The sequence below is a fragment of the Diadema antillarum genome, unplaced genomic scaffold (genome assembly GCF_040938485.1).
Source record: "Diadema antillarum isolate AM-2024a unplaced genomic scaffold, OU_Dant_1.0 scf00000108, whole genome shotgun sequence".
NCBI classification, from domain to species: domain Eukaryota; kingdom Metazoa; phylum Echinodermata; class Echinoidea; order Diadematoida; family Diadematidae; genus Diadema; species Diadema antillarum.
The window spans coordinates 746,680-760,798 of record NW_027270997.1 but is presented as its reverse complement, the minus strand read 5'-3'; the positions used below and the strand labels follow the sequence as shown (position 1 = coordinate 760,798).

The 14,119-nt window shown below is 41.4% G+C and overlaps 1 protein-coding gene across 1 annotated transcript; it reads left to right on the top strand.

Moving 5' to 3' along the window:
• The first annotated feature begins 809 nt into the window (after nucleotides 1–809).
• LOC139719296 (integrase/recombinase xerD homolog) lies at nucleotides 810–5,052 on the top strand. Its single transcript, XM_071630718.1, has 2 exons — nucleotides 810–828; nucleotides 4,061–5,052. Exons 1-2 carry the CDS (start codon nucleotides 810–812, stop codon nucleotides 5,050–5,052), a joined length of 1,011 nt encoding a protein of 336 aa, XP_071486819.1.
• Nucleotides 5,053–14,119: the final 9,067 nt, after the last annotated feature.

Genomic DNA, 14,119 nt, shown 5'->3' with positions numbered 1-14,119 from the left:
ACATGCATTAGTGAATTACGTACAATCCTGTCCTAACAGCTGCCGAGTTTTTGATTTCGCTGGAGGAAGAATACTCTCATGAATTTCCCTCTTAGTTTGTTGACTGGACAACTTCCCTCCCCCCCCCCCCCCCCCCATTCAAGCAGCATGGAGACTTAAATTGTTTCTCGATCTTAATTTCTAGATCAAATTCTTACGCTTTATGCCCAGTGTTGACGGCCAGAGGGCAAGAACTTGAGAACGAGAGTGTTGGATGTTTAGATCTTGTTTGTGGCAACTCTGGGAACCAGCAGTCAAGTTGGCTGGAGGATGACTTACTCATACTGTGTAACACAAGCATGCAGTTGATCATTTTGCTGAGGAAAGTGTCAAATTGTTTTGTAATACTTCTTACCTTGGTGCTGGCAAGACTACAGTGATTTGCCAAAATTTTGATTGTGCAGGGGAGCATTACATAGCAAGTTTTGTGTGAACCTGTGTACATTATTGCCATCACATAAATAGTGGATTTAGTGAAATCTCCTAGACATAGGGTGCGTTCGAGTGCTCTGAAGCGAGCCAAAGTGAACAGAACCAAAGCGTACCGTATCTAACTGTGCTACTTTTGGAGCATTTGAGCGCTCTGTTGAGAAAGCATACCTCAAGAGTTATCTTTAGAAAAGGTCACACATTTTTGTATCAAGAATGTCATCCACCTGGTGCTTGAACTACTTGCAGCTGTCCCGAACAAAGAGAATGATGTTTTTGCAAGGTGACGTATGCGCATGATACGCGCATGCTTTACAGCGAACTTTTGGTATGCTTTTGGTATGCTTTTGGAGCACATCGGTAAGTGGTCCACTTATGGCTTGGTACAGTACAGTACAGTACACTTTAGGAGCATTCGAGCATTCCTCAAGCACGGGTACAGTACGGTACGGTACGCTTTAGGAGAGCGCTTGAACGCACCCGTAGATAGCTCTTGCTTCGCCTGTTGTTTGCTCCCAAACAATTATATATACTTACTGCTAGCTTGTTTGCAAGTTTCATGTTAACTGAACAATTCCCTGCCTCACATGTCATACCTCTGCACGTAGATGTGAAACTCATGGTTTTGGATCAACTAAAGCCCCAGTCAGACTGTGAAACTGTGCCTAGTTTACTTTCTGATAGCTTGCCGTTGTTTGGACAAGCAATCACATTACCATCAGACCTACACGCAGTTTGAGCATTGAGAGACTACCCATAGTTTTAGCCTTTAGCACGCATGTTCCGCATAGGCAAAAATAGTAACAAGTGCGACATTGCAAATTTGCGACTAATGTGAAATGTATGTAAACAACATCAAATGAATCTAATTGCTTCACTAACTTCTCAAAGTTTCAGTCCTGCATGACTGTACTACATAAAACTACATTTTGTATTGCTGGAAGTAAGTAGTGAGTAACTTCCAAAGTGCAAGCAGGAAACTTTGTGGGAAGTTTGGCTGGTAAGTTCTGAGAAGTTTGCAGTCAGACTGCCCAAACTACACAAAGCAAAATATTGGGTAGTGAACCTATAAGCACAATTATGCGTGGTCTGACAGGGGCTTTTGTCTTCTTTTGTCTTCTTTTCTCTCTCTCTCTCTCTCTTCATACTGTTGTTAGTTGTTTTTGAATGCTAATAATGATAATCAAGTTGCTAAGCTGTCCAATGAAATGCAGCCCTGCTGGGGTATGCAGGAATATTGTGCTGAGAAGATGCATGGTACAGGCGAGTGCACGTGCTCACACACGCACAAATGCTTTTCATTTGGGGGTTTTTCCTCAAAAGTGTTTAGGCTGAAAAGGACAAGAACAGCCGAAAATATATCATTCCAGAGTAGAACACATTCTTTATTTCTTCAGACGTCTAATCTAGACCTCTTGGTACTTTTGACAAAAGGAAAGAATGTAGTGGCTCTTTGCTGTACAGAAAAACAAAACAAAAAAGGTTTTGTATGGTCCCTCTGTGTTTTCCTCTTTAAAACAAACAAACATACCAACAAACAAACAAACATAGATAGATAAGGTGGATACAACATAGAAATGGCACCAATCAGTTTGTTAGTACCTGTATATAACCTTTGATTAACTTCGATTCTCAAATTCTTGTTTGATCAGTTGGTTTATGACCCTCTTATTAGTTTATGCACTAGTGCTTAGTTCTAGCGATGCATTAGCTAACATCATTGTACATACGTTTACTTGTTTTATGATTTTATTTTTTTTAATGTGCTACAAACAGTATTATTACAAAGCCTACATGATTACTCTTTGTCTTGAATGTTGACAGAGGAGAAAGAAACAGTGTTTTGTACAAGAAGGAAATGAAAAGTTGTTTTTAAGTGCCTTAAATATGTTGGCATTATTGTTCATCTTACGTAGTCTTATTGACATAAGCAGTAGAGTTTCACTGCTGGTCCGTTGGTATGATACTGTTGTGTTACTGAGCGTACTGGACAAGATGTGTGATGTTAACGCAGTGTGTCAAGTTTTGCTGTTTTCTTTCGTCCAGGGAGAGAATAATTGGACGAAACAAGAAAGCAGAAAGTTGAAGATTTAAAAAGAGTGGAAGTTTGGAAGTAAAAGGAAGGAGGTAGATAAAGAACTGGAAGAGCTGTTTTGCCCAGGGTTTTATACAGACTGTTTCAGGGCTTGATGAAAATTACAAACATGTACATTGTTCTTTTTGTTTTCTTCATTTAGCATTAAACTCTTACATCAGCTCTGTTTCAAAGCCTTCGTGTGTCTGTGATTTATCTGCATTTTGTTTATCGTGAAGGTTTTTCACTTTTCCTGCCTGACGAGTGCATGGCCTGTTTTGATATGGTATGTATGTGTGTGTGTGTATGTGTGTGTGTGCACTTGCCCATGTTGAAAAACGAGGACACACACATGAACTTTACATTTAAAATGAGGACACACAGAGAACCAAGGACTTCCTTGGTTCGCAGACCATTCCAGATGGCATGCTTTTGCATGTAGGGGTACATGTTTGTAGGTCCTCGATTAACATTACTGTAATAAGTCCTCGGTTGTATGGTAATATACCAATGAGTCCTCGTTTGACAAGAGTCCCATTGACACACAGGTCCTTGATTATGTGGAAAATTCTTATGGGTAAAACAGGTCCTTGGTTTCCACCATAGATATGTGTGTGTGTGTGTGTGTGTGTGTAGGATGAAAAGAGCCAGTTCGGGGTTCCATTTTGCACACGATCAGAAAATGTCCCTTGTACCAAGAGGGCATGCTGGTTTTTAAATTCAATGAGAAAAACATCTGTGATGTATGTTGTAGATAATGACTATTCATATAAGCTTTATAAATGGTGCTTGCCAGCCCATCCACCTGAGCTTGTTTGGGGTGTTCAATGTCATTTTCATAATATGATCAATTTTGTACTTGGTGCCATCAATTTAATGAAGGAAAAAGAATAGTGTTCAGGTGTAAGTTTCTTCAGTTTGTCTCCCTCTACAAATTAAATTTGTTAAGATCGCAACTGCTGATCTGTAAATTAACAAACATGTCGGAAAAAAGGAACCAGTGGGACTCGAACCTGTCATCTACTGCTTTCCGGGCAGCGACACTACCACCAGGCTGTCCCTGGTTGCCGGCAGTGACACGATGAACATGGAACAAATACCCAAGCTCCGAGATTCCGACATTGTTATGTTAAGTAGTCCAAGGCGGACAAGGCGGACAAGGCATATGATAATGAAAGAAGTGGAATTTATTTTCGCTAGCGAGCGCATACCTCTTCCTTCTGTTGCGCATTTTTTGTTGCGTAATATTGTTCGCATTCTCCTCCTCGCCTGCTTATATATTCTCCTAGTTAGCCTTTCAGGCTTCATTCTCGGTCGAGCATTCCACCATCACTCCCACCCAGCATACCCCTCCCTTGCTGTTAATGTTTGTCTTCCACATACTTTAGTATACTGATATTTTTACAAGTTTGCTTTGATCATGTTGATCATCACATTTATGCTATTTTTATATTCCGCAAGATTGTTCCCAAGCAAGGTTGCTGGCCTGTCGTTCTTTTTTCCTTCTTGAATTCACAGGCGAATGGGCTAAGTACACCGCTTCCTTACACGATCCAGCCCTGCAACGTCTGGCAGCCGTAGATCTTCCAGCACTCCTCGCATCTTCCAAAGCCGATTCCACCACAAGGCTCTATCTCACGTATTGGAGAAAATGGGAGGCTTGGACAACCTCGCATCCAAGCATTCCAGCTTTCCCGGTCGCCCCCTTTCACCTTTCCCTCTACCTGGCGCACCTGGCAGCTACCGGTCCCAAGTCCGTCGCAGACCCAACAATAGCCGCCATCAAGTGGATTCACAGTTTAGCAGGTTTTCCGTCGCCCACCGACGATCCCATGGTCAAGACTGCCCTTCAGGGTTTCAAGCGCCTACATTCTTCTCCAACCTCACGCAAGTTACCGTTATCTCCCCATATTTTGCGAGAAATCTGGAAAGCGCACGGCCAAGCCAACGCGTCTTTGGCGGATCTCCGGATCCTGTTCATTTCTTTTATCTCCTACGCCGGATTCCTGCGTTTTGACGATCTCAAAAAGGTATCTCGAAAAAGCTGCACCTTCTCGCAGGAATGTCTTAGTATCCACCTACCAAGTTCGAAATCGGATCAATTCAGACAAGGTAGCGACATAGTCATCGCCAGGACAGGCAAGGACACCTGTCCAGTTCGCGTAGCGGAGCGCTATTTCGCCGCTCTCGGTGATCCTCCAGATTGTCCCCTCCCAGTTCTTCGTAGGTTGCAGGTCTCCAAGCGCGGCCTGATTCCCACCTCTCATCCTTTAAGTTACTCTCGCACTCGCGAGATCATATTGGATGCCATTAAGCCTTTCGTGCCCGACATCTCAAGGTACGGGCTTCACAGTATGAGGTCCGGCGGCGCTACAGCCGCATTCAATGCTCACGTTCCTACTTTTTTGATTTCTAGGCAGGGCAGATGGAGCTCCGATAAGGCTCGCAATAAATACGTGCAAATTGATTTAGAGTCCAAGCTATTAGCTTCTACCTCTCTCGGCATTTAATCGCTTTGTTTTAGCCCATCTATACAGCAAAGATTACATCTTCCTTTTGCACAGTTTCTTTTTCGTGAACGTCCCAGTATCTAGATTTTCTTGGTCAGATAACCCATATAGTTTTGTACTGTCACTCCATATGTCTCATATATCCCATTACGATGTTTATTCTCAATTATTGAATGTTCGTAAACGGCCGCATCTAGCAGTTCCTACATTTCAGTATTTTTTGGAATTTCGTTACATTTCGTATGTCATCTCGTATAGTTCGACGTTTTGTACCCCAGTTTTTTCTCGACGCCTTTTTTCCAAACAGGCAAATCTTGTACCAACTTCACGCCTCAGATTTGTTAGCAGGCGTTAAAAGGCTTCATTTATCCCGCTTGCTCATTGTTTTACGCTTTTAATTTTCTCCATACGGTCATTTTATCCTTCATGTCTGAGCAAGGAGCCAGGGAGTGCGCCCTCGTTTAGTATCCTTGGTCGCAACCACGTTTCCTCCACGGGGGGTTTTTCGTGGCCTCCGTAACTTTTGCTCACGCATTAGTTTTGATACTATACGCCTTGCTCTTTAGGGCATCCTTTATTTCCCTATCAGTTGTATCCCCGTTCCAACCTCTCTAGTACGTCTTACGCTTAACATCCGTACTTCCCATTTTTTCTCATCTGTGCCTTACAGTTACGACACTTTTCTTACCTTAAGATTTGCAGGCCATTTACATTTGGTGGAACCCATATCTAAAAATGTTTCACTCAGGTATTTACGGTGTTTATTATGCCCATGGACTTGTTGCTGTGATACACGCATTAATGATAATCACGATCATTTCATATTGGATCTTCAATAATTTCCAAACATTGAAGCTCAGATGCGAAAACCCGCTATCTTCGTCTATGATATGTGTTCTTTTATATTTCCACGACACACGGATTGCCTGAGACCCCTTTTGGTCTTTAATGTTCTCTCTGATGAATAAATCGAGAGCGCGTGGTATGCTCAACCCAATTGCAGGGTGTTCACAAAATTCAACGTTTTCACGTGTCATGATTTCATTATGTCTGTGCGTGTGTCATCCGTATGCGTGTATGAGCGAGATATAGAAAATAAATGAACTTTCTTTCGGAGTGAGAGCGTAGCGGTAACGCAGATAGAAAGGATATTATTCAGAGGGGTGAAGGTTCAGGTGTAAGTTTCTTCAGTTTGTCTCCCTCTACAAATTAAATTTGTTAAGATCGCAACTGCTGATCTGTAAATTAACAAACATGTCGGAAAAAAGGGAACCAGTGGGACTCGAACCTGTCATCTACTGCTTTCCGGGCAGCGACACTACCACCAGGCTGTCCCTGGTTACCGGCAGTGACACGATGAACATGGAACAAATACCCAAGCTCCGAGATTCCGACATTGTTATGTTAAGTAGTCCAAGGCGGACAAGGCATATGATAATGAAAGAAGGATATTATTCAGAGGGGTGAAGGTTCAGGTGTAAGTTTCTTCAGTTTGTCTCCCTCTACAAATTAAATTTGTTAAGATCGCAACTGCTGATCTGTAAATTAACAAACATGTCGGAAAAAAAGGAACCAGTGGGACTCGAACCTGTCATCTACTGCTTTCCGGGCAGCGACACTACCACCAGGCTGTCCCTGGTTGCCGGCAGTGACACGATGAACATGGAACAAATACCCAAGCTCCGAGATTCCGACATTGTTATGTTAAGTAGTCCAAAGCTTGGGTATTTGTTCCATGTTCATCGTGTCACTGCCGGCAACCAGGGACAGCCTGGTGGTAGTGTCGCTGCCCGGAAAGCAGTAGATGACAGGTTCGAGTCCCACTGGTTCCTTTTTCTTCCGACATGTTTGTTAATTTACTGATCAGCAGTTGCGATCTTAACAAATTTAATTTGTAGAGGGAGACAAACTGAAGAAACTTACACCTGAACCTTCACCCCTCTGAATAATATCCTTCTTTCATTATCATATGCCTTGTCCGCCTTGGACTACTTAACATAACAATGTCGGAATCTCGGAGCTTGGGTATTTGTTCCATGTTCATCGTGTCACTGCCGGCAACCAGGGACAGCCTGGTGGTAGTGTCGCTGCCCGGAAAGCAGTAGATGACAGGTTCGAGTCCCACTGGTTCCTTTTTTCCGACATGTTTGTTAATTTACAGATCAGCAGTTGCGATCTTAACAAATTTAATTTGTAGAGGGAGACAAACTGAAGAAACTTACACCTGAACCTTCACCCCTCTGAATAATATCCTTCTTTCATTATCATATGCCTTGTCCGCCTTGGACTACTTAACATAACAATGTCGGAATCTCGGAGCTTGGGTATTTGTTCCATGTTCATCGTGTCACTGCCGGCAACCAGGGACAGCCTGGTGGTAGTGTCGCTGCCCGGAAAGCAGTAGATGACAGGTTCGAGTCCCACTGGTTCCTTTTTTCCGACATGTTTGTTAATTTACAGATCAGCAGTTGCGATCTTAACAAATTTAATTTGTAGAGGGAGACAAACTGAAGAAACTTACACCTGAACCTTCACCCCTCTGAATAATATCCTTCTTTCATTATCATATGCCTTGTCCGCCTTGGACTACTTAACATAACAATGTCGGAATCTCGGAGCTTGGGTATTTGTTCCATGTTCATCGTGTCACTGCCGGCAACCAGGGACAGCCTGGTGGTAGTGTCGCTGCCCGGAAAGCAGTAGATGACAGGTTCGAGTCCCATTGGTTCCTTTTTTCCGACATGTTTGTTAATTTACAGATCAGCAGTTGCGATCTTAACAAATTTAATTTGTAGAGAGAGACAAACTGAAGAAACTTACACCTGAACCTTCACCCCTCTGAATAATATCCTTCTTTCATTATCATATGCCTTGTCCGCCTTGGACTTCTTAACATAACAATGTCGGAATCTCGGAGCTTGGGTATTTGTTCCATGTTCATCGTGTCACTGCCGGCAACCAGGGACAGCCTGGTGGTAGTGTCGCTGCCCGGAAAGCAGTAGATGACAGGTTCGAGTCCCACTGGTTCCTTTTTTCCGACATGTTTGTTAATTTACAGATCAGCAGTTGCGATCTTAACAAATTTAATTTGTAGAGGGAGACAAACTGAAGAAACTTACACCTGAACCTTCACCCCTCTGAATAATATCCTTCTTTCATTATCATATGCCTTGTCCGCCTTGGACTTCTTAACATAACAATGTCGGAATCTCGGAGCTTGGGTATTTGTTCCATGTTCATCGTGTCACTGCCGGCAACCAGGGACAGCCTGGTGGTAGTGTCGCTGCCCGGAAAGCAGTAGATGACAGGTTCGAGTCCCACTGGTTCCTTTTTTCCGACATGTTTGTTAATTTACAGATCAGCAGTTGCGATCTTAACAAATTTAATTTGTAGAGGGAGACAAACTGAAGAAACTTACACCTGAACCTTCACCCCTCTGAATAATATCCTTCTTTCATTATCATATGCCTTGTCCGCCTTGGACTACTTAACATAACAATGTCGGAATCTCGGAGCTTGGGTATTTGTTCCATGTTCATCGTGTCACTGCCGGCAACCAGGGACAGCCTGGTGGTAGTGTCGCTGCCCGGAAAGCAGTAGATGACAGGTTCGAGTCCCATTGGTTCCTTTTTTCCGACATGTTTGTTAATTTACAGATCAGCAGTTGCGATCTTAACAAATTTAATTTGTAGAGGGAGACAAACTGAAGAAACTTACACCTGAACCTTCACCCCTCTGAATAATATCCTTCTTTCATTATCATATGCCTTGTCCGCCTTGGACTACTTAACATAACAATGTCGGAATCTCGGAGCTTGGGTATTTGTTCCATGTTCATCGTGTCACTGCCGGCAACCAGGGACAGCCTGGTGGTAGTGTCGCTGCCCGGAAAGCAGTAGATGACAGGTTCGAGTCCCACTGGTTCCTTTTTTCCGACATGTTTGTTAATTTACAGATCAGCAGTTGCGATCTTAACAAATTTAATTTGTAGAGGGAGACAAACTGAAGAAACTTACACCTGAACCTTCACCCCTCTGAATAATATCCTTCTTTCATTATCATATGCCTTGTCCGCCTTGGACTACTTAACATAACAATGTCGGAATCTCGGAGCTTGGGTATTTGTTCCATGTTCATCGTGTCACTGCCGGCAACCAGGGACAGCCTGGTGGTAGTGTCGCTGCCCGGAAAGCAGTAGATGACAGGTTCGAGTCCCACTGGTTCCTTTTTTCCGACATGTTTGGTAATTTACAGATCAGCAGTTGCGATCTTAACAAATTTAATTTGTAGAGGGAGACAAAATGAAGAAACTTACACCTGAACCTTCACCCCTCTGAATAATATCCTTCTTTCATTAAGAATAGTGTTTTTGGAGAATGGAGTAATTGGGTGAGGATGGGGGCAGAAAGGGGCGAAAGTTTCGTATAAAACAAGCAAAACGCACACACAACTGGGACGAAGTGGTGCCGGAGGCATTATGTTTTCGGGTTGTCCATCCTGTCCGTCCGTCCGTGATTAATTTTGTGGACAGCGTAACTAAAAAATCTTTTGAGGTATCCTAATGAAACTTTGGCATGTATGTGTCTTAGGGGGTGAAGTTGTGCCTATCAACTTTTGGGTGCACATGCGCAAGGTCTAAGGTCTATGTCAAATGCTTAAAATTTCACTTTTTCCCCCATATCTATGCAATGCCTGAAGAAATTTCTTTGAAACTTATTACATACATGTTTTACCCAATTAAAATTCTCTGGTGGAAGTTTGCGGTCATGAGGTCAAAGGTGAAAAGGTCAAGTAAAAATTTTAAAATTGCACTTTTTTCTCCGTATCTATGCAATGCCTGAAGAAATTTCTTTGAAACTTATTACATTACATACATGTTCTACCCAATTAAGATTCTCTGGTGGAATTTGGAGTCATGAGGTCAAAGGTGAAAAGGTCAAGTAAAACTGTTAAAATTTCACTTTTTTCTCCGTATCTATGCAATGCCTGAAGAAATTTCTTTGAAACTTATTACATTCATGTTCTACCCAATTAAGATTCTCTGGTGGAAGTTTGGGGTCATGAGGTCAAAGGTGAAAAGGTCAAGTAAAAATGTTAAAATTTCACTTTTTCTCCGTTTCTTGGAAATTGTTCAAGGAACATAACATCGTATACATGTATACATGTACTGACTGGCAGTGATTATTTGGGGAATTTAGAGTTCATGGGATCAAAGGTCAAGGGCAACCCTTCAAAATTTTACTATTTCCCTCATATTTATGCAGTGCCAGCAGGAATATTTTTTTTTAGCTTGGTGTATGCACGTGTAACCCAATAGAGAATCTTTGGGAAGTTTTTTTTTTTTTTTTTTTTTTTTTGGGGGGGGGGGTTGCCAAAAAGGTCAAAGGTCAAAGATCAAGTGAAAGTGCTTAACTTACTTATTCCTCCACATCTCGGAAGTGGCTCAAGTTATCTTGAAACTTAGTTCATATTTATGCATGTTCTGCCTGACAGTGATTCTCATATGAATTTTAGGGTCAAAGGTAAGATGAAAATGGTAACAATTTACTCCTTGATACAGAAATTGCACTTTTTTCCATACCTTGAAAATTGCTCAATGCATAAACTTATGGAAGGGTCAAAGTCAAGTTAAAGTCCGTAAATCCCCAAATACATGCTATCTTATTCATCCAATTGAACCTAGGTCAAGGAAGGTGAACATTCAACACATTTGTGACAAACACGTCATTTTAATATTTTGCCAATTTTGTGAAAATGTAATCACATTGTCCACTTGTACTATAGACCTATTAGGATTATCATGCATTATGGCGGAGGCATACCAGTCGCCATAGCGACATTTCTAGTTGTTTTGTTTTTTTTTTACTTCAAGAAATTCTAAATTAGATGGTCCAATCAGCAGTGCATCCCACCAACACAACGACAATTTAAGCATATTTCTTGATGATAACGCATGCACCAAAAAAGGGCAACGCCCCTCTGCTAACCACACAATCACACAATACATCAGGCAATAAAGACAAACTGACACACACTGATATCACACAGTCGCGCAAAAGTTAACCAATAAGATAGCAATAAACAACAAATTAAGACGTATACAGTGCAATGTCTACGTTATCAGTTTGAATGTAGCCGTAATCGTTTTTCTCGAAGGTGCCAATAAACCTACCCCATCACGCTCGTTTTTATACAGCGCCTGGTGTGCCTGTATATGGCTGCCATTTTACCCTCGTCATGCTCGTGAAGTTCAAATTTAGAATGATGAAGTGGACCTATATATACGGTAAATAAAATGATCTTCATCATGAGGCCCAATCCATTCATGCTAAGTGAAAAAGACACGCATACACGCATGTAAGCTAACTAAATGCAAGACTTCTTTTAAAGGGCTCGTACAGTACTGGTTTAGGTGGGGATTGAGGTTTATAGCATTCCTAAGTGAGATAATGAGAATCCTCTTATAAAATACGAAGAGCATGTAATTTTAAGAAGGATCCAACGTTTACTTGATGAAAATTGGTTTTTAAATGGCTGAGATATCCCAAAAACTGATGATAATAAAAGATGACAGGCCACGCCTTTTATTAGGATCTCTTTGTTTCACCTTGTTTCTGGAAATCTCGGCCATTTCAAAACCGATTTTCATCAAATAAACTTTTGATCCCCTTTAGAATTGCATGCTCTTTGACATCTCATAGAGTGGTTTCTGAATATCTTGCAAAACGTTCAAAGCTAAATCCTCACCTCGACCAGAACTGTAGGCCTACAGTCCCTTTAAATTGAATGCACTTATTTGGAATATGGTTGCTTTTTCACGAATTTGATGATTGACCGAAGAGACTCCGTTGCCTGCTCGAAATGAATTTGAATGCTCATTGCTGAAATGCATGCTCATTACTTGAACTTGAACGACGCAAATGAACAATATTGATTGTTCCGATCGTGAATTTGAATGACTGGATTTCGAATTTGGTTGCTGATTCGGTCCTGCTAGCGTAGAATGTGTGAAATTGAATGCTTGGAATAGGAACTTGAATGACAAAATTATGAAATTGACCGGGAAAACCCATAATCTCTTTGCTTTGTTTCTTCCCGCTTAATCCCTACACACACAATATCATGATTACGCGCTCGTACACACACATGATTATATTTCATTTACTGATTTCGTGTCGTGCAAGATTTTAGACAGCAACATGCATACATGTCTTTTGTAGTCGGATGTCAACATTTATTTTGATAAGTAAAAATCCACCGAAATTCTGTTTCACAAAGTTTAAATTCGAGGACATAATAGTAGTGATATAATAGTAGAAGTGATTAACATACATATATTATTAACGCACCTCATGCACTTGAGCCACAATTTCTTTATTTCGATAAATAACGATATTTCCAGTATATTTTGGAAATATTTTCAATTATTGTGGAGGATGGATAAACTTATAAAAATACATACACACATATACACACACACGCGTGAGGGAGGGGCGAACCCATGGGCAGTAATGACGTGAAGAGTCGAGAAATACTCATATTATGTAACTTCATTGACATAATTACATAGGACAGTATATCCCTTTGTTCTCCTCTACGAGTCATCCTTCTCCAGTTTGGTCTTCCCTGGGCTTGACTCAGCCTCTTTCAGGTGAATGCCCAGGTTTCTTTCGATTTGGTCTTTCCACTAGGCTGGAAGACGTTCTGTGGTCTTATCTTTGAGAACGTCATTCTCGAAGGCTTGGAATGGGTTCCTACGTGAGGGCATACAAACTACACATTATAAATATGTACCTCATAATTATTACTAGTACATATACGTACATGTAGGCCTACACTGTAAAAACATCGGTGTTAGATTTAACACCACGGGTGTTAAATCTAACACCGATCAAACTTCAATAAAGGACCACACCCACAGGTGTTAAAAATGCACTGTGATGGTGTTGAAAAGTGTTCACCTGACACTTCGTGGTGTTAATTTGACACTGTACCTGGTGTTATTTTGACACTGTACTGGTGTTAATTCAAAAATGACACCACATGGTGTTGATTTGATATTTGTTGGTGTTAATATCAATGGTTTAACACCCGTCCAGCTTCAATAAGGGACCACACCAGCTGGTGTTGCTTTGGTGTAAATTTATTTTCACATTTTTTCAAAAATCTAGTATTTTAATGTAAAATTGTTGATCGTCTTGTTTAAATTAAAAATCAACAAGAAGTGCAGTTACTAAGAAACTCTTCAAAAAACAGTTTAAAATTTGGAAATGACACCCGGAGGTGTTAATTTAACACCATAAATGAGCACCGAAAATTTAACACCAGCTCGGTGTTCACTATTTAACACCGGACTTTTTGCAGTGTACTGTATCTGCTTTTTTCATCAAATTCTGCGGAGTGCAATGCGGCAGGGGTCCTACGCCATACACCATTACTTCTTCAAAGTGTTGTATACAATGTAACTCGGGCAAGATATACTCAAAACAGTCGACACAGATAGCAAATACACATTGTATCATGCGTTTCTGTCCGGGCATTCACACGTATACCGAGATTGCTTAATTTGAAACAAGTTTGAAATCAAGCAAACTGAAACCAAGTTTGTAATCAAGCAACTCGCTTCGAGTGGATCCTCACGGGTATACCGTACGTCAATTTCCAAGGTCAGAGCACTCTTTAGGATCACCACCTGAGCTCGCCATCATTCACAGCTCCGCGTCCTGTTCGACCCCACCCAGCCCCCGCCCCCCCCCCCCCCCCACTGAACTTCACACACTATGAATTCTACACGATCTCAGTGACAATCCGTCACAATTAAATGTGTGGATTTTTCAATCCAGGACCCTGTTACATAAAGATTGAGATCCAACGCAAGTTCTAAAATCAAACACCACAAGCATCTGAATACACGAACTAAATTCTGATTGGCTGACAACGGACATTCGTTTGATTTTCTGACTTATGATTGACTGTATCTTTTTTGATTATGCAAAAGGGCTCAGGGTGTCATCTTTGGTGTGGGCACTGTACTCTCCCAGAGAGTAATATGTTTACTATGACTATG